The 27,922-nt window shown below is 38.9% G+C and overlaps 1 protein-coding gene across 1 annotated transcript in view; it reads left to right on the top strand.

The window, feature by feature from the left end:
* ARHGAP42 (Rho GTPase activating protein 42) overlaps positions 1 to 27,922 on the top strand; it is a 403,816-nt gene that overhangs the window by 97,800 nt on the left and 278,094 nt on the right. Inside the window, exon 2 of the mRNA XM_006887325.1 lies at positions 1,015 to 1,110. Coding sequence (XP_006887387.1) covers positions 1,015 to 1,110 — 96 coding nt within the window. The remainder of the gene's footprint in view (positions 1 to 1,014; positions 1,111 to 27,922) is intronic.

Genomic DNA, 27,922 nt, shown 5'->3' with positions numbered 1-27,922 from the left:
TTTGTCCTTTTGCAACTGAGATATTTCGCTCCATAGAATGGCCTCCAGGGTCACCCATTTTGAATAATATTTCATGAGTTCTTTGTTTTTCAATACAGCATAGTATTCCATTGTGTGAATATACTACAGATTCTCAATTCGTTTGTTGGTGGGCACTTAGGTTGTTTCCAGCTCTTTGCTCTTATGAATAAAACTGCAATAAACATGGCTGTGCATATATCTGCTTAGGTGACAGTTCTGGTTTCTTTAAGGTATATTCCCAGTAGTGGAATTGCTGGGTGAAATGGTATCTCTATTTGCAACTTTTTGATAAAGCGTCATACTGCCTCCCACAGTGGTTGCACCATTTTACACTCCCACCAAAGTTAATAAGGGTTCTAGTTTCTCCAGAACCTTGTTAGCATTTGCTGTTTGCTGCTCTGTTGAATATTGCCATTCTTACTGGGGTAAGATGATATCTAATAATTGTTTTGATTTGCATGTCTTTTAGAGCTAGGGATTTTGAAAACTTCTTCATGTGTCTGTTCCCCATCTGAATGTCATCTTTGGTGAAGTGTCTGTTCATATTCTGAGTCCATTTTTCCATTGGTTTGTTTACCTTTGTCTTGTTGTGGTGCTCGAGTGTTTTATAAATTCTAAGGCCCTTATTAGATATGTCATTGCCAAATATTTTTTTCCCAGTCTTTGGCTTCCCTTTTTACCTTGTTGGAGAAGTTTTTGGATGTGCATAGGGATTTTTTTCTTAGAAGGTCCCATTCATCTATTTTATCCTCTCCTGGTTGTAGGTCCAAAACCTTTCTTAAAGGTGCTAATCTCACTTGATCCGAGCAGATCAAGATTCTAAAATATTTATTTAGTAGTCACTTTACATTAATCCTAAATTGGTCTAGCTGATATTTTAAGGGCTGCTGGTTAATATATTAAGACCTATGTTATACAATAGAATGGAAATGTTGGGCGTTTCAGTGTACCTTGATTAATGCGTGTTTGTTTTTTTTAAATCTATGATTGCAGATCTGTCTATGGCAGTACAGAAATTTTCTCAGTCACTGCAAGATTTCCAGTTTGAATGCATTGGTGATGCTGAAACAGATGATGAAATTAGTATTGGTGAGTACATTGGTCTTCAGTATTCAAAGTATTACTATGAAATTAATTTCAGATTTTTATTTATTGAGCTCAGGCTCACACTCCCACGTAGTAAACATGTAGAATAATTTATGTTTTCCTTGTTGTAGCATTCTCCCTCCCCTAATATTCTAATTGGTTCTTCTTTTTACTTAAAAAAACCCCCACAAAACAACAGACCAATCAACAATAACAACCAAACACGTAAATATAAAAGAAAAGCTGGCAACGATACTGAGAAGTATGGATGAGAGAATATAAACTGTATATGATGCAATTCCAAGGAATAAAAATAGACACTAAAAATTGATTTGTATTTCTTCAATAAAATAGAAAATAGGCCAAACTAGTGATGTATTAGATAATTAGAAGAACGTATACATATATACTAAGCCTGGAAGCAGGAACGGCATCCACTTCCGATATGGCTTGCCTCTGTAAACTCTATGTACGAACAGTGCTCAGGCCTTTTGTTCATAGGGTCGCTATGAGTCGTCTACGACTGGACAGCACCTAACAACACAGAGAATAGTATGAAGTGTCTACCTTCCACAGTAAAAGTCGCACATTACTTGTACTTAGAGAAGTGATTCTCAGATCTTAATGTTTATAAGGAAGTCTTGGACATCATGTTAAATGCAGAATCTGATTGAATAAGTCTCAGATGGTCTTTGAGATTCTGAATATCTGGCTCTCTCTCATGTGATCCCTACGGTGCATATAACAGCTGTACCTTGAGTATCAGAGAAATGAAATCCCCAACACAACTTTATTCTTACCTATGTTTCTTCAACCTATGTAGTTGCTGTGTGTTACATTTAAAAAAATAAGCCTTATTAGTTTTGAAAACCTCTACAGATAATACAAACCTCGCTATGCAAGGCAAGGGAAATAGCCCAACACAAGGCAGATTCTCAGGAGAAGCAGAATGAGTTTTTGATCCAGTGGCTTTAGCTTGCTTGAATTCGTCAAGTTTCTTTCTGGAGAAATAATTTGGCAAAGTATAGAGTGAGTGCTTTGATGGGCTTTTTTCCTGCATGTGGAATTTATATTACACATACATCATTACAGTCAGGTTGGCAGTCTTTCTGAGGCCGAGTGCCAAGTGGTCAACTTTATTTGCCTGCTCCTTTAGGAGTGTTAATCACTTTGCGGGGAAGGTGGAGGTGATTGGGCTCTTGGGCTTCATGCAGGCCACTCGGTATTTTTCTGCCCTCAGTTCTGTGCTGAAAGGAGCTGAGCCATGCCTTTGTTGCCTGAAGTATGGTTAGGGAGCATTTAGGGCGAAAGGAGGGAAACAAATTGCTGCATGGACTTAAACAGTCTGCCTTCCTTCTTTTCTGCACGATAGGAGGCTGTACCAAAGAAAACATTTGAACTGATGCTCATCATCTTATTTGCCACTGTGATATTCAACATGGCTTTTGTAACATTGTTGTTGTTTGCCATCAAGTTGATTATGACTCATAGTGACCATAGGAATAACAGATTTGTATCCGGCCATATCCTGTACCAGCCTTTCCATCTCTGATATACTTGAACCCACTGCGGCAATCATTGCGCCACTCTTATGAGGAGTCTTTGTCTTTTTCCAACCTTTGTTGCATAAACTTAGATAAAAGTTTAGAATATATTGCTAAAATACTAAGATATTATCATTATTAATGAGAAAAAAAGAAAGAGGGAACACTTCCATGGTCACAAACCACACTCATTTTTTATGTCGTTCTAACCGGTAAATTCTGTGAAAAGAGGGATCATGCTGAGCTCTTTATTGATTTCTTCTTAATTTTTATTTTTTCCAGACTTTAGCTCTGTTAATATATAGTTAAATAAACTCATTGTCATCAAGTTGCAAGTGACTCATAGCTCACCCTCCACTGAGTTTCTAAAACTATAAATCACAGAAGAGAAGATTGCTTCTTTTTCTCCTTCAGAGCTGCTGGTGGATTTGAACTGCCAGAGAAGTTAGCAGCCCAATTCCCTTGGAACTGCACCACCAGAGCATTCTCTCTCTCTTTCAATATCTTTATATATATTGTTGTGTTGTTGTTAAGTGCCGTCAAGTCGTAGATGACTCATATTGACCGTATGAATGAAAGACTTGAATACTTGTACTGTTTTCATCGTTTCTCCATGTTTGTAGAGTTTCCTGAGCAATCTATTTCTTTGGATGCAACTCCTGCTTCCAAACTTGTTTTAATCAGGAAGCTCCACTAAATACTGTCCAGTATGGGTAACCATTATTGCATTGGACACACCAGTGTCACAGTGTTCAGCATCACAGCAACCATGAGTTACCTCTGTACAGCAAACGGACAGACCAGTGCTATACCGCTTAGTAGAATGTTTGACCAAAACAAATTATATGTATAGGAATCTAAAATTTGATATTTTTTCACTTTGGAAACAAGATGATTATAGCAAAAGTTTGTTTTTTTACAAATGTAATTTTTAATTTTGAAAAATCCTCTATCATTGTTCATAGATACACATTTATGAAAACAAAACCCTAAAACACCTCTGAATGAATATATGTTCTGTATTCAGGTTGCTTTGTGGGTGATCTTTTATCTCCTTTCTCCCGCCTCTAAATTTTATATATTTTGTTGTTGAGAATAAAATACACAATAATTCAGCAATTTCCACCTGAATAACTTCTTGGCATTGATTGCAGCCTTTTTTATTGATTTTACTATTATTTGTTTGTGTGTACCATCAAATCAGATCTGACTGGTACAGGAGGAGATTGTTCCTTCTTTTCCAGCAGAGCATCTGGTGGATTTGAACCACACACCTTAGGGATTGCAGTGTAACTTTGTGTCACTAAGCCACCAGAGCTCACCTGATTGCAGTCTTTTAAGTTGTACAGCAGTTTTTGCGGTCCTTTTCTGAGTTGTTCCTCCTCATTAACATAAACTCACTGTCCTTTAAAGTTTCTCTATAATGTTTTGAGTTGTCATGGTCCATTTAACCCCATATAGTAAATTCTTAAAAGGCTATAATACTCAACAAGATTTATTTTTTTTCTTGTTATTTATGACTTCAGGGACATTTTTTAGCTACTTTTTAAAAATTACATGAAGGCAACAGTTTAGGGGTATGTCCATCTCCCAGGCCTCCAGAAAGTCTAGAGTTCATGGTAATTTGTAATCTGTTCTGTGTTTTACTTCCTTTTTCAGAATTTTTGATCAAACCTTTGTTAATTTTTACTGGGCATTATCTAATTCTTTGGGTCTCAACACAACTGACTGCATGCTGTATCTTCTTCCTGGTTCTTTTTTTCCCCTTTCTCTGTTACTCCAGGTGAATAGAGACCAGTTATTGTGCTTTGGATGACCACTTGTAAACTTTTAAAACTCTGGATACTTTGCAACAACCTAGGAGGTGGGACAGAAACATTCTTATTATACCACTTAACAAGAATGCCCTGTGAAACTGTGACCCTAAACCTTGAACCCAGGGACCCAGATCTCATCAGTTCTTTGGTTGTACCTAGATGGCTTCAGGAGCTACTCTCTATTTTCTTCCTTGTTATTGTTGTAACTCTTTTTTTAAAAAAAATTAAATTTTTTAAATTTTAATTGAGATTTTAGTCAAAGTTTATCGAGAACTTGGATTTCCATTCGTTCGTTGTTACACATTTTCCTCCCTACCTCCACACCAGTTCACTTTTCCTTTTAAAAAACCTTCTTTCATTATTACACAGTTCTTTGCGCATGCGCGCGCGCGCACACACACACACACACACACACACACACACACACACACACCCACCCACACCCCCCACCCAGTCCACTTTGTTACGCAGCTCTTATTCTGGACCGTTTTCATGCAAATAATACCTAATCACATATTCCTTTTAATCAGTTCTTTCCTTTATCTGTTTCAATACAGTGTACATTATTTATCCCTTCTTTTCTTAGTAACTATCTTTTTTAAAATTTGAATGAAAGTTTATATAGACATTGGATTTCCATTCATTCATTGTTGCACACTTTCCTCCCTGCCTATCACTCCCCTCAGTTTGCTTTTCTCTTTGAAAAGTAAAAAAAAAAAAATTAAAAAAAATTATTTCATTGTTATCCAATCCCTCCCCCTAAGTCCACTCCACTATGCAGCTTTCATTCTGGACTCTTGTCATGACAATAATACCTAATCATATATTCTTCCTAAACACTTCTCTTCCTCATCTGTTTCAATGTAGTATACATTATTTATCTCCTTAGTTTCTTCCTAACTGCAATGTCACGCTTACAACAGTGACACTGTGCAGTATTTGTCCATTTGTGACTGAGATATTTCAGTCAGCATAATGTCCTCCAGAGTCACCCATTTTGTATAATATTGCATGATTTTCTTGTTTTTCAATGTAGCATAGTATTCCATTGTATACCACAGCTTCTCTGTTTGTTCATTTGTTGATGGGCACTTGGGTTCTTTCCAACTCTTCGCTATTGTGAACAAAGCCACAGTAAACATGTGTGTGCATATATCTGCTTGAGTAGCAGTTCTGGTTTATTTAGGGTATATTCCCAGTGGTGGAATTAATTGCTGGGTGAAGTGGTATTTCTGTTTCCAACTTTTTGAGAAAGCGCCACACTGCCTTCCATAGTGGTTGCATCATTTTATACTTCCACCAGTAGTGAATAAGGGTTCCAGTTTCTCCACAACCTCGCCAGTACTTGTTGCTTGCTGCTCTTGTTAAATTTTGCTATTACTGTGGTGAGATGATATCTCATAGTTGTTTTGATTTGCATCTCTCTTAGAGCTAGGAATTTTGAACATTTCTTCATGTGTTTGTTTGCCATCTGAATGTCTTCTTTGGTGAAGTGTCTGTTCATATCCTGTGCCCATTTTTCAATTGGGTTGTTTACCTTTGTCTTGTGGTATTTGAGTATTTTATAAATTCTAGATAGAAGTCTCTTATCAGACATGTCATTACCAAATATTTTTCCCAGTTTGCGGCTTCATTTTTACCCTGTTGGAAAAATTTTTGGATGTGCATAGGGATTTTATTCTTATAAGGTCCCATTCATCTATTTTAATTCTATCTTTTATACGACTTTGACCAAGTTAACGTTTTTACAAATGTACAGCTTAGTGACAGTGATAGTGATAACAGTAAAGAGCTGCAAAATGGGCACAGGATATGAACAGACACTTCACCAAAAAAGATATTCAGATGGCCAATAAACACATGATGAAATGTTCAAAATCCCTAGCTCTAAGAGAGATGCAAATCAAAACAACTACGGGATATCATCTCACCCCGGTCAGAATAGCAAAATTTAACAGAACAGCAAGCAACAAATGCTGGCAAGGTTGTGTGGAGAAACTGGAACCCTTATTCACTGTTGGTGGGAGTGTAAAATGGTGCAACCACTGTGGAAGGTGGTATGGCGCTTTCTCAGAAGTTGCAAATAGAGATACCATTTGACCCAGCAATTCCACTACTGGGAATATACCCTAAAGAGACCATAAATGACATCCAAGCAGATATATGCACAGTCATATTGTGGCTTTGTTCACAATAGCAAGGAGTTAGAAACAACCTAAGGACCCATCAGCAAACAAATGGAGAAGATGTGGTATATTCACACAATGGAATACTATGCTGCATTGAAAAACAAGGAACTCATGAAATATTATTCAAAACGGGTGACCCTGGAGAACATTATGCTGAATGAGCTATATCAGTAACAAAAGGAGAAATACTGCATGGTACCACTGTTGTAAAACAGGACTGAAAAAAAAAAACCTAAAACAAAACAAAACAGGACTGACATCGAGGTTGGGGGGAGACTGAGAAAGATGGGTTCAATAATGTATACTGCGTTGAAACAGGTAAGGGAGAAAACTGTTTAAAAGGGATTGTGATTAGGTGGTGTTATTGTCATGAGTCCAGAGCAAACGCTGCATAGTGGAGTGGACCTGGAGGAGGGTTTGTAAAACAATGAAAGAATTTTCCTTTTCCAAAAGGGTAGTGTGCTAGGGGGAAGGGTTGGCATGGGAGAAAAGTGCAACAATGAATGAATGGAAACCCAAAGTCTCTGTAAATTTTCAATGAAATTAATAATAAATTTTTTAAAAAAGTGTTCTTTAATCACTGTTAGCATTCTAATTCCTCTTCTCTGCCTCTGGGAGCCACTTGTTGAACTTTTGTCCTCTGTGTGTTTACTCTTTTTCTTGTTTTTACTTATTTTTAAGTATAAGTGAGGTCAATAATATTGTCCATTTGTGATTGACTGAATTCACTCAAAGTAATGTCTTCAAGACCCATCCGGGCTGTAGAATGTATCAAGACTGAATTTCTTCTGCTGGCTGAGTAGCATTCCAGGGTATGTATGTACCACATTGTGCTTATCCATTTATCTATTAATGGACATTTGAATTTTTTTCAGATTTTGACAGTTGTGACTTGTGCTGGGATGGATATTGATATTCTTGGTTTTTTCTGAGTTTCTGCTCTTGGGGAGTTTTTTTGTTTGTGTGTATTTAGGATTGGAATTACTGGGATTTCAGTTTCTCATTTTTGAGGAATTGCTATACTTTCCTTCATGACTTTGTCATTTTGCATTCCCACCAGCAATTCTATATTGAATTATTTCAATTTCTCCACATCCCTGCCAAAGGATTTTATTTTCTTTAAAAAATCGTAGCCATCCTAGTGGGAGTAAATTGATGTCTCATTATGGTTTTGATTTGCATCACTCCATTGACTAATGATGGAGAGCATCTTTTTCATATGTTTGGTGGCTTTTTGAATGCCATCTTTCATGAAATGTCTATCCATGTCCTTTGGCCATTTTTATTATTAGGTTATTTGCTTTTTACTAGGGAGATATAGATATATTTTGGGTGGGTTTTTTTGTTGTTACTAGATTCTAAAAAGATATGTAGTTTCTCAAGATGGTTTCTGAATTGGCAGCTTTACTTTTTTGTAAAGTCTTTAGATGAAAAGGTTTTTCAGTTTGACGAGGTTCTTTTTATTTCATCCCTTGTTATTTGTGCTTTTGTTTTCATATGAGATAATCCATTGCTGAAAGCTAAGACTGACAGCATTGTCCATGGTAATATTCTTCAAAGAGCTTTGTTTGTGCATTTAGAGCCTGACTCGATTTTGAATTTGTTTTGGTGTATGGTGTGAGGCATGGATTCTGTATAATTTTTCTGCATGTGAAATCGGATTTTCTCAGCAACATTCATGCAAGAGATGCTTCTTTCTTCACGAAATAGAAACATTTACTTAGAACCCTTGTTAAAATGTTGACTAATGTCAGCATTAGTTGAGCATGCATGTGAGTTTATTTCTAGACTTGCAATTCCATTCTGTAGATCCCTGTTTCCATTGTTATTTCCAGTATTAGGCTATTTTTATTATTGTCGATGTATGCTGTTGTTGTTATGTGCTGTCAAGTCACTTGTGACTCATAGTGACCCTATGTACAAGAGCCCTAAACACTGTCCTATCCTGTGCCAATCTTACTATATCTCAATCCATCTCATTGAGGGTCTTCCTCTCTTGCATTGTCCCCTCACATTCCCAAGCATGATGTCCCTCTTCAGTGACTGGTCCCCTCTTGCAACATACCCAGAGTATGTCAGACGAAGATTCGGAATCCTTGCCTCCAAGGAGCAGCCTGGTCTCACCCTCTCTAGGCCGAACCTGTTTGTTCTCTTAGCAGTCCATGGTATATTCAATACTCTTCTCCAGCACCACAGCTCAATGGTATCAATTCTCCTTCTGTCATACTTAGTCATTGTCCAACTTTCTGATTCATAGCAAGTAATTGCAAAGACTATGGTCTGGATCAGGTGCACCTTAGCTTCCAGACTTACATCATTGCTCTTCAGTATTTCAGGGAGGTCTCTGACAGCAGATTTTCCTGGCTGCTGGTACCAAGAGTGTGGATTGTGGAGCCAAGCAAACTGAAACTGTGAACAATCTCAATCTCTTCAGCATCTATCATAGAGCTGTATAGTATGTTTTAAAATCAGAAAATGTGAGTCTTCTACCTCATAGTTTTAAGAGAAAACGTTTTTATAGTTATTTCTTCTGCTTACTATTACTTAAAATACCTATCTGATGATACTATAGTAACTATGGTGGTAAGATTTTTTAACCGCAGACCTGTTCAGGAATCTCTGGTAGAGCAGTGGGTAAAAAAAGTCGCTTTTCACCCACAGGCGGGTGATTTTAATCCACAGGGTGCTCTGCAGATGAAAGATGGGCAGTCTTCTTCTATGTGATCTCTAGCCTCTGAAAACCCACTGGAGAGTCAGCTATGAGTTGAATACAGCTCATCAGCACATAGCAAGTACAGCAAGCTGTGCAGCCTTCTGGCCAGTTCTCAGTGAATTCTTTGGATTCATATCTCAACACTGACCTTTTTCACTTTTTCCACATTATCTAAATAAACATTATTGATACAGACCTTTTGGGTTATATTAAATAATGGCAATTGATTAGTTAATTTAAGACATTATAAGCAATGGATATTAAATTCTGATGCTTTGAGATATTAATGTTTAGAGAAAAGAAAATGAGTAATATATCAGTGGTATATGCAGTGGCCCTTGCTAATTCTAAGTTAGAAAACTTATCTCTTTTCTTTGTGTTTTGTATCCGATTTAGACACCAGTGCTTTGTTAGAGAAACCTAACTTGGAGCAAAAATACTTTTCAGTGGAAATGATTTCTACAATGTCTACTCTACAAGTGGAAATATATTCTAATATCCTTACTACCGAGCATTTTTTTATCCTTTAATGGAGCTCCCAGGATCACTGAATAGTTACGAATAAACTTTGTAAATAAAAAATAGAAGAATGTGAATAATTATCCTTAAGTTGAAAGGGATATTCTAAACTGTCAAGCCTAAGAAGTATATCCCCAATCTGATGGGTAACATCTGGGACCCAGGCATGAGACCATTATCCTTACCCATGTTACTAAGCTTCCTTTCTACCATATTTCTACCATATTTCCCATTGTTGTTGTTGTTGTTGTTATGTGCCATTGAGTTGTCTGCAACTCATAGTGACCCTGTGTATAATAGCCCTAAACCCTGCTCTATTCCTTGCCAATCTCATTGTCTTTGACACATCTATCCTCATTACCTCAGTGACTGAGTCAATCCGTCTCATCGAGAGTCTTCCTGTCCTGTGCTGTTCCTCCACCCTCCAAAGCATGATGTCCCTCTCCAAGGACTGACCCCGCCCTGCAGCATGTCCAGAGTATGTCAGATGGTGCTTCAGAATCCTTGCCTCTAAGGAGCAGCCTGGCTTCACCTTCTCCAGGATGAACTTGTTTGTTCTCTTAGCAGTCTGTGATATATTCAGTACTCTTCTCCAGCACCACAGCTCAAAGGCTTCAACTCTCCTTCTATCATCCCTAGTCATTGTCCAGCTCTCTGATGCATAGCAAGTAAATTTCAGAGACCATGGTCTGTATCAGGCACACCTTAGTCTCCAGACTGACATAATTTTTCTTCAGTACTTTGAAGAGGTCTCTGAAGCCGACTTTGCCAATGCAGTTCATCCTTTAATTTCTTGGCTACTGGTACTAGAGTCAAGCAAACTGAAGCTGTCAACAATCTCAATCTCTTCACCATCTATCATAATACTGCCAGTTGGCCCAGTGGTGAGAATCTTTGTTTTCTTGATGTTGAGCTTCAATCCATATTTACCATAGCATTATGAATATAATATTCTTACATTCTGCACAACTTGTATCTGTATAGACAGCTGAAACCTTGAACATCTCAAGGAGCTCTGGTGGTACAGTGTGTTATGTGTTGGACTGCTGATTCAAAAGTTAGTGCTTCAACTCCACCAGCCACTCCACAGGGGAATATGGGGAATGGAAGAGGGTTGTCAGGACTGAATGGCAGTATGTATCTGCAGTGCTTCAGCTTCTTTATTTCTCCATTTAACAAAGAAGGAGTGAATATAGAGATTGCGATAATACTTATATTAAATAAAGCAACAGCCACTCTCAGCCAGCATAGTCTTGTAACTTACCACTGATATGACCTGCTGAATACAGTAAGTTATTATAAGTAATCTGTTATAAGTGTTGAAATATGATACCTTTTAAAGTCAAGATGTTTACAGATTTTCTGTGCATTAGACATGGCAGTGAAAAAGGCAAGGAGGGTAATGTGAATTATTTGGATTCACAATCAACAACCTTGTTACTAGCAGTCAGGAGATAAGAAGACTTTGGGGAAGTCTGCTGTCAAGGACCTCTCAAAAGTACTGAAGAGCAGTAATGTCACTTTGAAGACTACAGGGGGCCTGACTGAGGCCATGGTCTTTGTCATTACTTGTTTTGCATCTGAGAACTGGGCAGTTAATTAGGCAGATATAAGAAGAATTGATGTCTTAGAGTTGTGATGTTGGAAAAGAGCACTAAATATCCCACGGACTGTAGAAGAATGAAGAGGAATGTCTTGGAAAAAGTGTAGCCAGAGTGCTCTTTGGAGGCAAGGATGGCAAAATTTTGTCTCTCATCCTTGAATATTTTGCTGGGAGAGGCTATTCCTTGGAAAGAGATACAGGCTTGGAAGAGTGGAGGGTCAGTGAAAGAGAAGAAGACCCCAAAGAGATCAATTGACACAGTGACTGCAGCAGTGGACTCAGGGGTATTGGAGATGATGAGGATGACACAGGATAGAACAGGATTCAGATGTTGTTCATAGGGTCACTATGAGTCGTACTTGACTCAGCAGCATCTAGGACCAACAAGATTTCCCCCTGCCCCCATGTGCTTACAGTTGATTCAAAACTCAGACTTGTTGCTTTGAGTTGGAATTGACTCATTGCTAGCTGACCCTTCATCAGGTTTCAGAAACTGTAAATCACACAGGAGAGATTTCCTATTTTTCTCCTGAGGAACCAATGGTGATTTAAGATTGCTGGAGAGTCCCCACCTGTTGATGAGCTACATAATTCCCAGTGGACAGTGCTTATATGTGAATGAGTGAAAGCCATTTTGAACTAAGTAAGAAAAAGTGCAATTTTTTTTATCAAGATAATATGTGGGACTTTCCTAGGAGTTCATTTGACTTATGTCTGACCTGAGAGTGTGTGTGTGTGTGTGTGTGTATTAGTGGAGTGGCCAGTGGGGGATTACTGACTTGTAAAGAAGGAAAATGGGATTGCTGTGGTCATGTACAGTAGGGTCAGAACCGACCCATAGCCGACCCTCTAGTGGCAGTTAATAGCTTGGGAGGAGATTGCCCATCCTTCTCCCACAGAGCAGCTGGTGGATTCAAACCTCGTGCCTTTGGGATTGTAGTGCAGCTTCTTGCCACTAGGCCACCAGAGCTCCTTGGAATTAGGATTAGTTGTCCTGAAACTGGATATGGGGTGATTCCTGTGATCCAGAGAACTGGTTGGTTGATTCTACGACTGAATCTTCAAGTAGAATAACAAAATAGTCTCCTTTTTAGTTCTTCTCTTCCATCGAAACAAAGAGACCTGGTGGCATAATGCACAATGCATTGGATTGCTAATTGTAAGATCCTGGTTAAGATCCCCTAGCTGCTTCTTGGAAGGAGGATGAGGCAGTCTCCTCCTGCCACAGTTTACAGCCTTTGAAACCCAGAGGAAGCTTGCCACATAGTTTGCTTGTAGGTTTTGGAGAGAGTCTTGTACAGCATGGAGATTCTTACATGAGTTGGGATCCACTGGACAGTAGAGAGTTTGCTTTTGGGTTTAGTCTTGGGTTAGCTTTCCATCCAAGAGCAGTGACGAGGTCTTTGCTCTTCCCTTCTGAGAACAGATGAACTGCAGGTGAGCTTTTGATTGCTCCCTTTCATCTGACCTCCACAGCGATGGAAGAGTGGGCTGAAGCCTGTTGGTTCCACCCAACTAAATTTTCCACAGATGTGCTCATTGTCTGCTTTTTTTTTTTTTTATCATATTTGATTTTTGAGCTGCGTAAAGATGTACAAGTTAAATATTTATAGATTTGTTGGAATTGTAATGTATTAGCTGGAATACTCCATGTATCTCTCTCTTCCCTGTTCTGTCATTAGCAAAATATGACAGGAGACTAAAATAGTGATGGTTTGAGTTCCAAGAGTTGTATTGTGACCTCGTGAGCATGCATAATGCTTTTCACAGGTGCAAGTATTTTCTCTTTGATTACCTCTTGGAAGCCAGTAATGAAGTACTTTAGGGTGATAAGGTGGTGGGGTGACTCCCATATGAGTGTGTGTTCACCTCAGTTCACAGACAGAAGCCTGGGAGTAATCTTTGGTGTTTGCCTGCTGCTGGGGTGTTAAGTAGGAGAAACATCTAAGGGAGTGGTTGGAAAAAATTCTTTCATTTCCTTGTTAGGGGATGACCATGGGGAAAATGCATAAATCTTTTGCCAAATAAATCAATTCACTGTTAGGTTACATGGAAAAGTGTTGCTTGATTCTGTTTTCTGATGACAAAAATATAGTGTTGGGTAGGTGGTGAGGCCATTAGCTTGCTTCGTTGTTTTTGGAGGGATTCTTGTATGGTACAGAAACCCTTTGAGTCTTTCAGAGTACAAATAATAACAGGTGTATTTAGAAACTTAAGAAATACATCAACAGTAACTTCAATTGAAAAAGAACTTGCTTCATTTAAAACTTGACCTATTAATATAGAGGGAGCGTTGGTGGCGTAGTACAAAGGAAGTTGCACAGCTGCTGGCCCAAAGACAGTGCGTCTCTGATGGTTTGAACCATTAGTGACTCTGGGAAAGAAAGATGGACAGTCTACTCCATTAAAATGTACAGCTCTAGAAATCCACTGTGGGGAGAGCCAGCTATGAGTCAGTTCCATGTGGACAGTAATGAGTTCTTGAGCTATTAATAGGATACAATTAAGCTTTTAAATTATTGAAAATGTTTTTGTACAATTTGGTTACAAGCTCCACATGCTCATCTAATAGCAATTACTTCATGTAACTACCGTCTGGTGGCATGGTCCACTTGCAAAAACCCCACTGGAGGATCAGCTGTGAGTTAATTATGACTCCATGGCAGTGAGTTTAGCTGTATCTATCTAGTAGTATTGTACTGCTTGTGATGTAATCCATAGATCATTGCTAACCAAAAAAAAAATAACAACCAAAACATCGACTCTGGCAGTTCGAATCCACCAATGACTCTGACGGAAAAGGATGTGACACTCTGCTCCTATTAAGGTTTTATAGCATTGAAAACCTGATGGAGGGTTGCTGTGACTTGGAGTTTATTCAGTGGCAGTAAATCTCTCTTTTAGGTTGAAGGTGATCGCTGCTGCTTGCAAATGGTTAGTGCACTCAGCTGATAACTAGGAAGGTTGGAAGTTCGAGTCTGCTTAGAGGAGTTGCAGAAGAAAGGCCTGTAATTTGCTTCTGAAGAACTACCTGTTGAAAACCATGCAGAGAGCATAGTTCCACCCTGAGACCCCTGGGATTGCCCTGGGTTGGTGTTGGCTTGATGGCAACTCTTAAGGTTATACTAATGGAGAGATTTGTAGCCAAGAAAAATTTGCTGAGCATTTCTAAGGATAAAAGTTTATAAACCAAAGATAATGTCATTACCAACCATAAGTGAAGCCTTCTAAAAGAGACCTGAGATTTTTAAAAATTCAAGAAAGACGATCACCTTTACGTTTTCCAAATTCAAAGAAAATCCATCCGTTCCACTAACCCTCACTGCAACTCACTTACATGTGGTTTTATAAATCAGGAAGTTCTCTATTAAAGTGGAACATTCCCAAATGTCTAAATTGTTTACACAAATAACATTTTCTTTTGAACTCTGCAGAGGAAACATATTTTACTTTTTAATAGCTCTCAGTAGGACAATTGAATTATTGTTTCCCATTTTTTTTTCTTCCCACCCATATTTTCTTGCACCCACACAGAACCACCCACAATTAAGGATCACAACAGCTGGGGAAACCACACATTTTGGGTGGAGTTCCCCTTGTGAGGAAAACCTGTTCTCCGAGAAACACCCTTATTCATATTAACGCTGTATTATAAATATACTTGATTAACCTTTATTTTGAAACTCAGAGGTTTAGATGATGTTCTGTCAGACTCTGATGAACAGCCATTTGAAGTACTTGTTCTGTTATGTGCCATCAAGTCAGGACCGATTCACTCACAGCTGATCCTCCAGTGGGTTCTCAGAGGCTATAAATCACATGGAGGTTGCCTATCTTTCTCTTGATGGAAGACTTTTTTTGAATTGATTTTGTTGTTGATGTTTTGTTCTGCTAAACTGGAAGTGATCCATTTTGAATGTTTTAGGAATTTCCAAAGTAGTTAGGTGGGGCTCTGGTGGTATCGTCCATAGGGAGTTGTGCTTTTAACCTAAAGGAATTACCTCTCAGAAAACCAATGGAGATGCTCCAACTTCATGACAGATTTGTAATGTGTTGTTGATTTGATTTTTTTCTTTCTTTCTTTTTGTATAGAGAATCTCCTGGGTAGGAACAGGGAGCTCTGTAACTAGAACTATGACTTTGTGCTTTTTTTATGGTAGGTGGGATGGGTCTCAATGGTCCTTGAGGTCAGAACCCAGATTGTGTTTGCATTGCTATGTCCACATAATGCTTAAGCGTATAACTGAGTAGCAGAGGCTTAATTTATTGGTAGCAGAGGCTTAATAAATATTTGTTGAGTGAAAAGGCCCCCTGCAAAACCTATTAAACTTTTACAGCAACAAATCACTTTAAAGTCCATAAATAGAACCTGAGAGCCATTATTAAAAGAAAAATAAGATGTATGCTTATTTAGCTATGTCTAACATGACTTTTCCTGCCTTTTTTTCGATGACCCTCATGAGGTAGATTGACACAGTGACTGCAGTAATGGACTCAAGCATTCAGACTGTGGAGATGGCACTGATGGGGTTCTGTTCTCTATGTAGAGGTGCTGTGGGCAGGGGCACCTAACAAGAGCAGCAACAAGAAGCATGATTCTTTTCAGAATGAAAATGAACTAATGTTAGAGGGAAATAATAGGTTTACATATGCACAAATATAAACATATGTACATATCTGTCAGGATCAACTCAACAGCAGTGGGTGATAAAATTTCTGGTGGCCTAGTGGCAAGAAGCTGTGCTGCATTTCTGAAGGCACATGGTTCAAATCCACCAGCTGCTCTGAGGGAGAAGGATGGGCAGTCTCCTCCCGTGTGATTAACTGCTTCTGAAAACCTGCTGGAGGGTCAGTTTGTGGTACACAACAACAGACTCTAGAATTAGTTGGGATAATTTCCTTGCTATGAAAACTATCTAGATATGTTGTTTTTAGGTATTGTTGAGTTGATGGCAACCATAATGACCTTGTGAACAATGGCTCTGAACCTTGCTCTGTCCTCTGCCATCCTCATCATCCAAGATATACTTGAGCCCATTGCTATAGCCACTATGTTAGTCCATCTTGTTGAGGGTGTTTACTGACTGGCCCCTCCCTAACAACATGTCCAAGGTATGTGAGGCTAAGTTTCATCATCTTTGCCTCTAAGTAATACCCTATTGCACTTTCTTCAAGACATATTTGTTCTTTTGGCAACCCATTGGGTATTCAGTACTCTTCTCCAACAACATAACTCAATAGCATCAATTTTTCTGTCATTCATTGGTCTGACTTCCAGATGCACAGCAAGTAATTGAAAAGACCATGGTTTGCATCAGGTACACCTTACTCTTTAAACTGACATCATTGCTCCTTAACATCTTGGATAATACATATAAAACATCTAGTGTACACCAAAACTTTCATCAATGCTTACTTACTCACTTAAAAATAATAAAAAGACAACCAAAAACCTACCTCAGCAAAATGATTAGACAGTGAAGTCAATACTGTGGCCCAATAAAACTTAGATAGACAGGAATATATTAAGCATAGCAGAATGATGACATTAAGTTCTGAATTTCTTGAGTAATAAAAGGGGGGAGGAGCCATGATGACATTAGCATATGGGAGAAAGGTGAGGCTATCTATTTCCCTAGAGTTTATAGGTGTGAAAGCCCCAAAGGGACAGTTCCACTTTTTCCTGTAGGTTTGCATTGAATAGGAATCGACCTGATGATGGTGAGTATAATAACTGAAAGAAGCTCTGTTGCATACTGGTAAACCTCATTCACTAGAAAAGCAAATGCACGTCTGTGTGGGTGTTATGTTTAAGTGCATATTTTGCACTTTCTTTAATTGAAAAAAAGTCAGTAGTGGAGAGTCACTTCTCAAGAGTTCAGCCTCATAGCCTTATTTTGTTGCCACTTTTCTAGTTTGCTTTCTGGAGTGTATCTGCCCTGGTTAAATACAATGTAAATTCTGCATCAGCTTTAAAAGCAGTTTTTGAATATAGTAGTGTGTCAAAGCCATTTCTTGGAACACTTTTAATTTTGGTGTCGAGTATTTCATCCCTTTCAGTCTGGGAACTATATATCTCTAGTTTAGGGCAGTTCTCTTGGCTTTCTTCATGTATAGGCAGGGTAGGTATGTGAAGAGAGAGCTAAGGGGCTGTTGATATTTTTTATTTTCAGAAAATGCTACTCATAACTTAGACATATGGCTCAGTTTCTTCAAACCCCAAATCTAATGGTTTATAATAGAATGAAACCTTGAAAACTATAGAAGTCCTTGAAAAGCATACAAGCCGAATGCATACCTGTGAAATGATTTTCTGAACTCACACTAGAACTAGAAATTTAGTCTCCTGACTACTAGGTCATGAACCTTGGACTGAGAATTTAACGTGTTCACTCATTCAATAAATATTTATCCAGTACTTGTGATGTGTGATAAAGTGTGCTGAAAATCATTGTATAATCATAAACCCATCCCCACCTAAATGGAATTTGTAGGCTTTGGCACCAAAGTTAGATGATAAATATGGAATATGGCTTTTCTAGTTGGATGAATGACTATGTGGATAGATGACATTATGCAAATGGGACATGTTGGCTTATCCACAAAGAGATTGGCTATCTACCATTCCACAAGAGGATTGTTCAGTCTCAACACTCTACAAGAGGACTGGCTGGTCTCACCAGTAAATTGAATAGCTCTAGCTGCAGAGCTGAAATCTTCCCTTACCAGAAAAGGAAAGAGACTTACCCTAACCTGGTGAAATGTAGGATACACTTCAAGACAGCAGCAGCTGTGGTTGAATTTGAGACATGATATCAGATGAGATGAGATCTTTGGGGGGTAAGGATGAGGGAGAACCAGTATTCAGCATCAGCAGGGCTGAGAATTTTCTTGGAAAATTGGGGGTAGCCAATGTTGGCAGGACTGAGAACTTTATTGGACAACTGGAGAGAGATGCTTTGGGTACCCTTAGAGCCACATAGACTTGAGGCTGAGGTGCCTGCATGCACATTTCTGGAGTTGTCTTGACTGTATTGTTATTAATCTGGATTGTAACCTTTTAAGTCCCCTAATATGGTTCTTTGAGGTTTGTGAGCCATCACATTGGATTTTGGATCCAGCAAAGCACAATGGTTGGTGTTCAGATGAGTAGAAAGAGGCAGGGGAGCATGGGGGACTTGTCTGACCTCATGCGAATTGGTTTTGTGTTATTGATGCTGTGGATGGAGATAATTCCCCATGTGTAGTTGGTAAGGTCAGATATGGTGCTCCCTACATGATCTTTGCTCTTTTTACAATAAACAAATAAGTTCATTGTTAAGCCAGGGTATGATAAGTGCTTTGGAGATACACAAAGTATAAATATTATTAGTATTTAAATCATATGTACATATAATTTAAATGTAACAGTGTTCCAGCAGAGTGCCTGTAAAATAGACAACATTTTATCCTCTGTTTCTGTGTAAGGAAACACAAAACATGACCTATCCTCTGATTTAAAATGCTTTGATATGAAAGGCATATCTGGTGGATATTTTTGAGGCATTGTTGTTGTCATGTGCCATCGAGTCCAAACCACCTTATACGGGACCCTCTAATGGTTTTTCAGAGGCTGTGAATTGCATGGGAGGAGATGGCTTATCTTTCTGTCTTGGAGCATTTGGTGAATTTGAACCATCTACCTTTGAGTTGGCAGCACAACTTCTTACTCTACTAGATCACATGGCATATTTGTTGGCTAGGCTGATGCTCAGTGTCTTACGCAGCATTTAAAACATGGAAGCACTTTTCCAGTTCTTTAATTGTGCACTGCATACACTCAATTTGGACTATCACGTTTATTTCCTTGCTAGGATGTACGGCACTTAACAACAACAACAACAACAGGATGTAGTGTATGACCTTGGACTCTCATTGCCATCATATGTGCATTGCAGGAGAACACTGAGATGTAATATTCTCATAGAAGCAGTACAAGCAAGGCTTGCAAGCCAGAAAATATCTTAAAGGACTTCTTTGCAGTGTCATCTGGAGTTCAGTTTATAGGTTTTCAGCAGACACTCAAGTCTTTGATTGAAGTTGCCCTTTAGGAAGTTTATTCTGGCATCAGTATGTGTGATGAATTATAGCAGGAGACTTTTGCCAATTCAGAGTGAATCCAGGATTGCCTTCATCACCAAATTCTTTATGGACCAAGAGAGTGCTTTTTTACATGAAAGTGAAATAATAAAAATAGAGCTTCAATTCTGATGTAAAATTAAGACCAGGAAGAGGCGATAGACCTGGAGATTGTTTGTGAAAGAAGTGAATTTAGAAGAGAAGGGCTCCCAGAGATGAATGGGAAACTCAAAGGGCAGAAAGAAAGGACAGAGAGATGAGAAATTAAAAAACAGACAACAACAATAAAAAACATCCCCCCTTAAAAAAAGATATTTAGGAGAAATAATTTTAAAAAGTAATAAACATGAACAGTGAGCGTTGAAAATCAAGAAAAGGAAAGGGAACAGTTGTGCAGTGGGGTGAGGGGAGGGAAGAGTCACTTTCTATGAAATGATCTAGAAATATGTGACTTGGGAAAATGGACTTGATTTCCCTGTCATGGATAGAATTCTGAACTGTTACAGAATTAGAATTCAGATATAGTAGTTGTGGAAAGAAATATTTTGTAATCATGCTTGAGTTTTGAGATTCACAGAAAAAAATACAACAACCGACTTTTTTTATAGCCATGTGAAGAGCAAGTGCTCTTGCCATTAAGAAAAAAGTAAAGGTGAGTTTTAAGTTAGAGGATAGAATTATCTTTCCAGATCTGTTTAAAACAGACCATTCTTTCCTATTTAAATATACTTGGAGACCCTAATTCCTCATGAAAATAATTTTTTTAAGTTCTCAAAACCATTTCCAGACTGCCTCCTATCAAAATCAACTCTAGAAAGCTTTAAAAATATGGTTGCTGAGTTTAACCAGGATGTGAATTGAGGTAGAATTCCCTGGGTTCGTGCTTGAGTGAAGCCTTTAAATGTATGGAGATCTTCGGTGTCTGGTTCAACATGTAGGAAGCCAAAAAAGGACACAGTTGACTTTGAAGTTTCCATAGAGACTTTGGACAGGATACTAAAGCAGAAGCCTGGGAAATATCTATTCTGGAGAAGTGTCTTTTAGATCATCAGCTTCTCTACTGTCACATCAGATTCTCAGGTGTCAAGTATTAAGCTAATGAAGCCACCAGGTCCACAAAAAAAAAATGTGGCATGCGTTTATTGGGACACTATACATTTCTTACAGTCCTATGCCTTAGAAACTCCCTTAAGAGTCAGGTTAGATCTTTAGAGCAAATTGAGTTATACTTTTAGAATAAGAGAGTAGTTTTGGACTCGTATGGATTTTATGCAGATTTTCCAGGGATGAATTTGTTTTTGTGGAAAAGACAAGGGTGAGGAAGCAGATGTTGAAGCTGAAGTGCTGAAATGCACTTCGGATTCTCTAGAATTTTCTATTATTTCAATTAAAAGACCTTGAAGGATGACATTGGTACATGTAGACATTCTTGCATTCTAATTAGGTCTACAATAGTTTGAAAAAGAAATGTGATATAATAACTAACATTAAGGCACATGAACTGAGTTCTTTGGGCTTGGTAAGGACAGAAATGCTATGGAATTTACAAAGCTGGCGAAAGGACTTCTGGCTGAGGAGATCAGCAGATGCTCATTGAGGGGATTATTTGAGCAGAGTCTCATTGACTTGGTACGGTGTAGCCAGCAGTTGTAGGTGAAGGGAGACACATGAACATGGGAAACCACAGGAGCATTTAATTAGTAGTCATAGGGTTTTGTAATGAGCATAAAGGACTTGGAAAAACACCTTAAGGTCATGTTAAAGAGGTGACAGCTTGCTGTATAGAGTGTGGACTTAATTGTAATGGGTATCAGGGACCAACTAACAGTTTTTGAGTTGAATAAAGATAGGACCAAAGATACCCTTTAGGAATCTTACTATGTCTTGACAACATCCAGTGGCTTAAAACTATATAGAAGATGCGAAACCAATGACAAGGCTACTGAATAAGCGGTAAGTGGTAGTGACCTTCGGTATTTAAGAAGGTAGCATTTGGTGATTAAATATATGTAAAGGGAGATTGAGAAGAATACCTCAATTGAAGTACTAAGAGAATGATGTTATCACCACATTTACATGTTTCTATATTGTCAGGATACATGAGGTGGGGCAGAATGATAAACTAAATTTTTATACCTTAAGTTTGAGATTCAGACAAATTTCCCTGTAGAATAGCCCAGTAGGTAAATCAGATGTGTTAAATTTATGGTGGTGAGGTGGGGCTATGCGACTATATACCTTGAACAGTGAGAAAGTGTGTAATTTGATTCTTAGGGTGCATTGATTGAAACATTTGACAGTTGCCAAAGTTTGACAGTTCTAATCCAAATGCTACGCTGTCATAGAAAGCTGTGACCATCAGCTTCCATAAAAATTACTGACCTGGAAACCTTTTGTGTCTGTTCCAATTAGTATGAGTCAGAAATCAACATAGTGACAATGTTTATGGCTATTGATGATTAACTTGTGTTCAGAGTTAGCTCTACACATCATTAATTGTCTGGCCTTGAATGTTTTTTATAGTCTAAATTTCAATTTTGTTACCTGATTAATGGGGAGAATGGTAATACACTGGAGTATTTTGCATGGGACTGCTTCATGGAATAGTGTGGAGATTAAAAAGCTGTGGAGATGACAGTGCTGAATTGTATATTAAAAATTTCTTCTTCATTCCTTCCATTTCCCTTCTACATGAGGACATTATATGGACCTTCAGAACAGTTTGAAGTGCTTGGAGAAGGGGAAAGGGCTACTGATAAGGGAAGAGTAATGGTGGAAGTAACTGATAAGTGGGAGAACAGGAACCGAAATACAGATGAGAAAGGCTAAAATGAAGAGCTTACTGGGGCATTTGTTAATCTTTGAGAGGAAGAGCCCCCCCCCCCCCCCCCCCCGGCTTTTTCTACTGGGACTGGATACAAGTTGAAGAGAACAAATAAAGACAGTGTTGATCTGAGGGTCTTGAACTTCTCTCGAGAAGCAGAAGGCCAGGCCATCTGGTAAGAGTGAGGGGAGGTTAGGGGCTGGGTCCTTGAGAAAAGAGAAAATTCTTTTTAGATAGTCACTGTGGGAAATGAGATTAGGCGTAAACGAGTTGAATGAAAGGATTGCCAAAAAGCAAAGGCCAAGGGGTTAGATAACTTGATCTTTTAGTGTCCTTGTGGGTGTGTAAATCTCAGAGGAGAAGAGGTCATTGGCGCTTAAGAGGTTGTGGAAAAGGAAGGTTGTGGAAAAGACAAGGGTGAGGAAGCGGATGTTGAAGCTTCAAGTAGGCCTAGGGATTGGATGCAGAGGAGGATTGTAAACTGGTGCTGCGTTCCTGGAATGTGAAGCCACGCTGGGAGGTCAGTTCCAGATGATACTAAGGGTGGGGAAAGATGTAAGTGCTTCTTTGTCAGTGACAAATGCCTGATTATTATTTGGTACTCCTGATTACCCAAACAGCTCTGGGACTGTTACAATGAGAAACTTCCTCTTTCTCTCTCATAATGTAGCCTTGTAATAGTAACTTTTTTCCATACATTGATGGCACTTAACAACAATAACAATGACAACATAGAGAGAGCTATTGGCCTAGTGAACAGAAAATTATGCTACCAAACCCAAGGTGAGTGATTTTAATCTGTGACCCTTGGCCTGGTTTAAATTGTTTTTTGTCAAACATTCTTCTAAGTGGTATAGCACTGGTCTGTGCATTGCTGTACAGAGGTAACTCATGGTTGCTGTGATGTTAAACACTGTGACACTGATGTGCCAAATGCAATAATGATTACGTGTGGTGGACAGTGTTTGGTGGAGCTTCCCGATTAAAACAAGCTTGGAAGCAGGAGTGGCTTCCACTTCCAAAATGGCTTGCCTCCGGAAACTCTGTGAACATGGAAAAACGACCAAAGTTATACAAGGGTTCAGGTCTTTCATTCATAAGGTCTCTATGAGTCATCTACAACTCAACAGCACTTTATAGCAACAATGCTTTCCCAGAAGAAAGTGTGTGAGAACCCACACAAGTGTGTTATATTCCACATACTACTTAACTGTGTGGATTATACCAAATTATGAGTAACTTTAAAAAGAATGGAAATCCCAGGACATTTAAATTGTACTCATGCAAAACCTATACTGAGACTAAGAACGTAGTAGTTTAAAAACAAGAAATGTTTGTGTCAGGGTTGTATCCTTTCTCCATGCCTATTCGATCTCTATTCTGAGCAAATCCTGTATGAAATGGGCTGTATGAAGAATGTGGCATCAGGGCTAGAGGAAGATTCATCCCCAACTGCATTATGCAGATGATACAAACTTGCTTGCTGACAGGAAGATGTGAAGCACTTACTACAGGAGATCAAAGATAGCTTCAAAATTGATTGTATCTTGTTATCAACAAAACAAAAACTCACCACCAGACCACATAGTCAACATCCTGATAGATGGAGAAAAGAGTGAAGTTGTCAACCATTTTATTTTATCTGGATCCACAATCAGACTTAGTGTAATGCTAATGAAAAAAGCAAAAGATATGTTATGTTGGGAAAATACACTGTCAAGGACCTCTCCAAAATGCAAACCTGAGTTTAGAGTTGTTTCATGTACTCTAGAGTTGGAACTGACTCATTGCTGAGCCTCAGAAGCTATAAATGGCATGAGAGGAGATTGCCTATCTTTCTCACTAGGAACAGCTGGTAAATTAGAACTTCCTGTCTATAGATTGGCAGAACAACTCCTTATCCACTAGGCCACCAAAACAGGCTGCAAGTGTAAGGTCTAAGTTGGGACCCCGTGAGTAGTGGGCAGTTGCACATGAGAGCGTTTATCATGGCTATTTGGAAATCCTCCCCTGGCTTATAACCCTCAGAAATAGAATGAGTAATTGTGGTTTGAGGATAAACATAGACAATGACAATGGCAAAGAAATCCCTTGATTTGACACCCAGTAATTCCAAAGTAACTCCTCTCGTTGCTGTTGAGCTGGAACTGACATGTAACTGATCCTCTAGCAGGTTTCCAGGGCTGTCAATTGAACAAGAGGTGATTTCCTATCTTTCTACAGAGTTACTGTGAGTGAATTCAAACTGTGTTCTTTAGTACTCTGGAGAGGTCCCTGACAGCAGATTTTCCCAGTTCAATTAGTCTTTTGATTTCCTGGCTGCTGGTACCAAGCCTGTTGTTTGTGTAGTCAAGCAAACTAAAATCGTTAACAGTCACAATCTCTTCACTGTCTGTCATGATGCTGCCAATTCGCCCAGTGACAAGAATCTTTGTTTTCTTAATGTTGCATTTCAATCCATGTTGAAGACTGCAGTCCTTTACCTTCTGCAGCAAGCGCTTCAGGTTTTCCTCAGTTTTAGCAAGCAGGATTGTGTTATCTACATGATGCAGGTTGATGAGTCTTCCTCCAATCCTGATGCCACATTCCTCTTCATCTATCCCAGCCTCCCAGAAGATCTGTTCTTCATATAGATTGAAAAGGTATGGAGAAAGGACACATCCCTGGCATACAACCTTCTCAGTTTTAAACCAGTGTTTCCTTGCTTGCTCTGTTCTGATGACTGCCTTCTGGTCTAAGTATAGTTTTCATATAAGCACAGTCAAGTGTTCTGGGATTCTCCATTCTTCTCAGAATTAACCACAACTTTTTGTGATCCACACAGTCAAATGTCTTTACATAGTCAATGAAACACAGATAGACATTCCTCTGGTATTCTCTGCTTTCAGCCTAGATCCATCTAACATTAGCTATAATATTCCTAGTACCATGGCCTCTTCTAAACCCAGTCTGCACATCTGGCAATTCTCTGTTCACCTGACTATCCTCCTTCCTCTAGTGTTCATAGTCAGGAAATAAGGAGATGCATTGCACTGGGAAAATCTGCAGTTAGGACCTCTCCAAATTATTGAAGAATAATGATGTCAGTTTGAGGATTAAGGTGGGTCTGATTCAGGCCAGGGTCTTTCCAATCGCTATGCATCTGAGAGCTTGACAATAAATAAATATGACAGAAGAAGAATTGATGCCTTTTAGCTGTGGTATTGGAGAAGAGCACTGAACATCCCATGGACAGCCAAGAGAACAAACAGATTATGTCTTGGAGAGGGTGCAGCTGGAGTGCTCTTTGGAGGCGAGAATGATAAGGCTTTGCCTCACAAGCTTTTGACATGTTGCTAGGAGGAACTATCCCTTGTAGGGAGACATGATACTTAGAAGGGTGGAGGATCAGCACAGGAGAGGATGTCCCTCGACCAGGTGAATTTACATGGTGACTGCCACAGTGGGCTCTGGTGTGTCAAGAAGTGTGAAGATGGTGCAGGATAGGTCAGGGTTCAGATCTGTCATAGGGTCATTGTAAATTACACTCAACTTGAGGACACCTAACAGTAGTAACAATTCACCTAAATACACGTTCCACTAAAATAAAAGAGTTTAAACACACAAATTTTTAAAATCTTGTTTTTAGAACATTGTAGAGAAGCATGTTTAATGATGCCAGGTATTATTACATTTGTAAAAAGAGTAAAGAAGGCATGAGGATAATTGAATCTGACCTCTGCTAACTCCAGCACTTGTAGAAACTGCCCTCACCAACAACTACCACAACACAAAATCAATTCTCATTGGGTCAGACAGGTCCCCGCCCCCACCAATTTCTGCACCTAATTCTAGTAATTTCAACACCAGTCATAATTGCTCTATTGAGTTTGAAATACATTGCAGTAGTTCATGGACCTCATAGAATCATACTCACAATTTTGATGTTTATTAGAGAAGTTAGCAAGAAACAATTTCTTAGGTTATTTTCTGAAGCATATTCACTGGCCCTTCAGCCTTATGTCTTTAGGGTTGACTTTCCAAGGAGCTAAAAAATGTTAGAACAATGAATATATCTGAATAATATGATGTACTTGTGGCGAACTGCCAGCATTCGTCAGTGGTCCTATGGCTTTTCTTTTTTTTTTTTCCTTCTTTTCTCCTGTTGGTTTGGAAAGCAGTTTATTGGATTGGGATCTAGGTTCCAGGAAGCTTGAAGACACAAGTAGAGTAGATAAACCTTCTCCCATGTGATGGCTCCTAAAAGATGGTAAATAGAATCTGTGGCTACCGATAATGTCAGTACTGTACTGAGAGTAGAATTTTGGTCAGAGGTGGTGTTAATTTTTCCACAAACTATCTGATTGGGTGATTGATGCTGTATTTAAATCCTACTCGGTATGTGTTACTGACATAGTATTTATTATTCAGGTGTACTACAGGTTGGTCTAGAGACTATGGTGTGCATAATCCAGTCCATGGTCTTGACAATACTTATTATGTCATAGAGTTGGACAATGACTAAGGATAACAGAAGAATTGATGCCTTTGAGTTGTGGTGCTGGATAAGAGTTCTTGAACATACCATGGACTGCCAAGAATACAAATGGATCTGTCTTGGAGAGAGTGAAAACAAGTTTCTCCTTGGAACCTAGGATTTTGAAACTCTGTCTGATATACTTTGGGCATATGGCCAGGAGAGATCAGTCCTTAAAGGATATCATGCTTGGAAGGGTGGAGGGACAGTGCAGGAGAGGAAGACCCCAATGAGATGGATTGATTCAGTAACTGGGGCAGTGGGGGTTGGTGTGTTGGAATTAGTGAGACTGGCTCAGGGCAGGGCAGGCTTCAGAGTACATAGGGTTACTGTGAGTCACAGGCAATTTAATTGCACATAACAACAACATGTTGGTTGTGCTTTTTGCTTTGTTTTTAAGTTAGAAGTGGTTCCTGAGCCAAACTTTCTGTTAGATCCTTTGCTAAGTATGTTACCTTTGATCTTTTAAATGGTCAAAGAATTCATTCTCCCTCAGTGGGAGTGGCACTGACCTCTGAGAGGTTGAACTGTCGCTGATTTCATAGGATACAGGTCACTACATTCTTTTGCTGTGAAATGTTAGGTGTCACTTGGCTATGCATGCTTGGCCTACTCTTGTTTTTCTGGATTTAGCTGCCTGTGGAAGAACAAGATCCATTCTCCTGCTTTGTTAAATGCTGTTGTTTACTGCCCATCTTCTACTCTTAAGCCCCAGATAGGGCCTCCTCATAGGACTTAACATCTCACCTCCACATAGAAAAGTCAAGTGACAATTGGGGATTATTTCGTAGTTATGATGGAACAATGAATAATGATGAAAAAACCCACTGGAGGGTCAGTAATTAATTGGTTCTGATTTAGTGGCATATCACCACCACCACAAATAACAGCGACAGTATGATCAATGAAATTAGTGTCACCAAATTATAGCCATGCAGAATGTTAAATCAGTAGATATATTGTTTATATATA

The sequence above is a fragment of the Elephantulus edwardii genome, unplaced genomic scaffold (genome assembly GCF_000299155.1).
Source record: "Elephantulus edwardii isolate Elephantulus edwardi_28Jun2011 unplaced genomic scaffold, EleEdw1.0 scaffold00056, whole genome shotgun sequence".
Lineage (NCBI taxonomy): Eukaryota > Metazoa > Chordata > Mammalia > Macroscelidea > Macroscelididae > Elephantulus > Elephantulus edwardii.
This window is presented reverse-complemented; position numbering and strand designations above follow the sequence as displayed.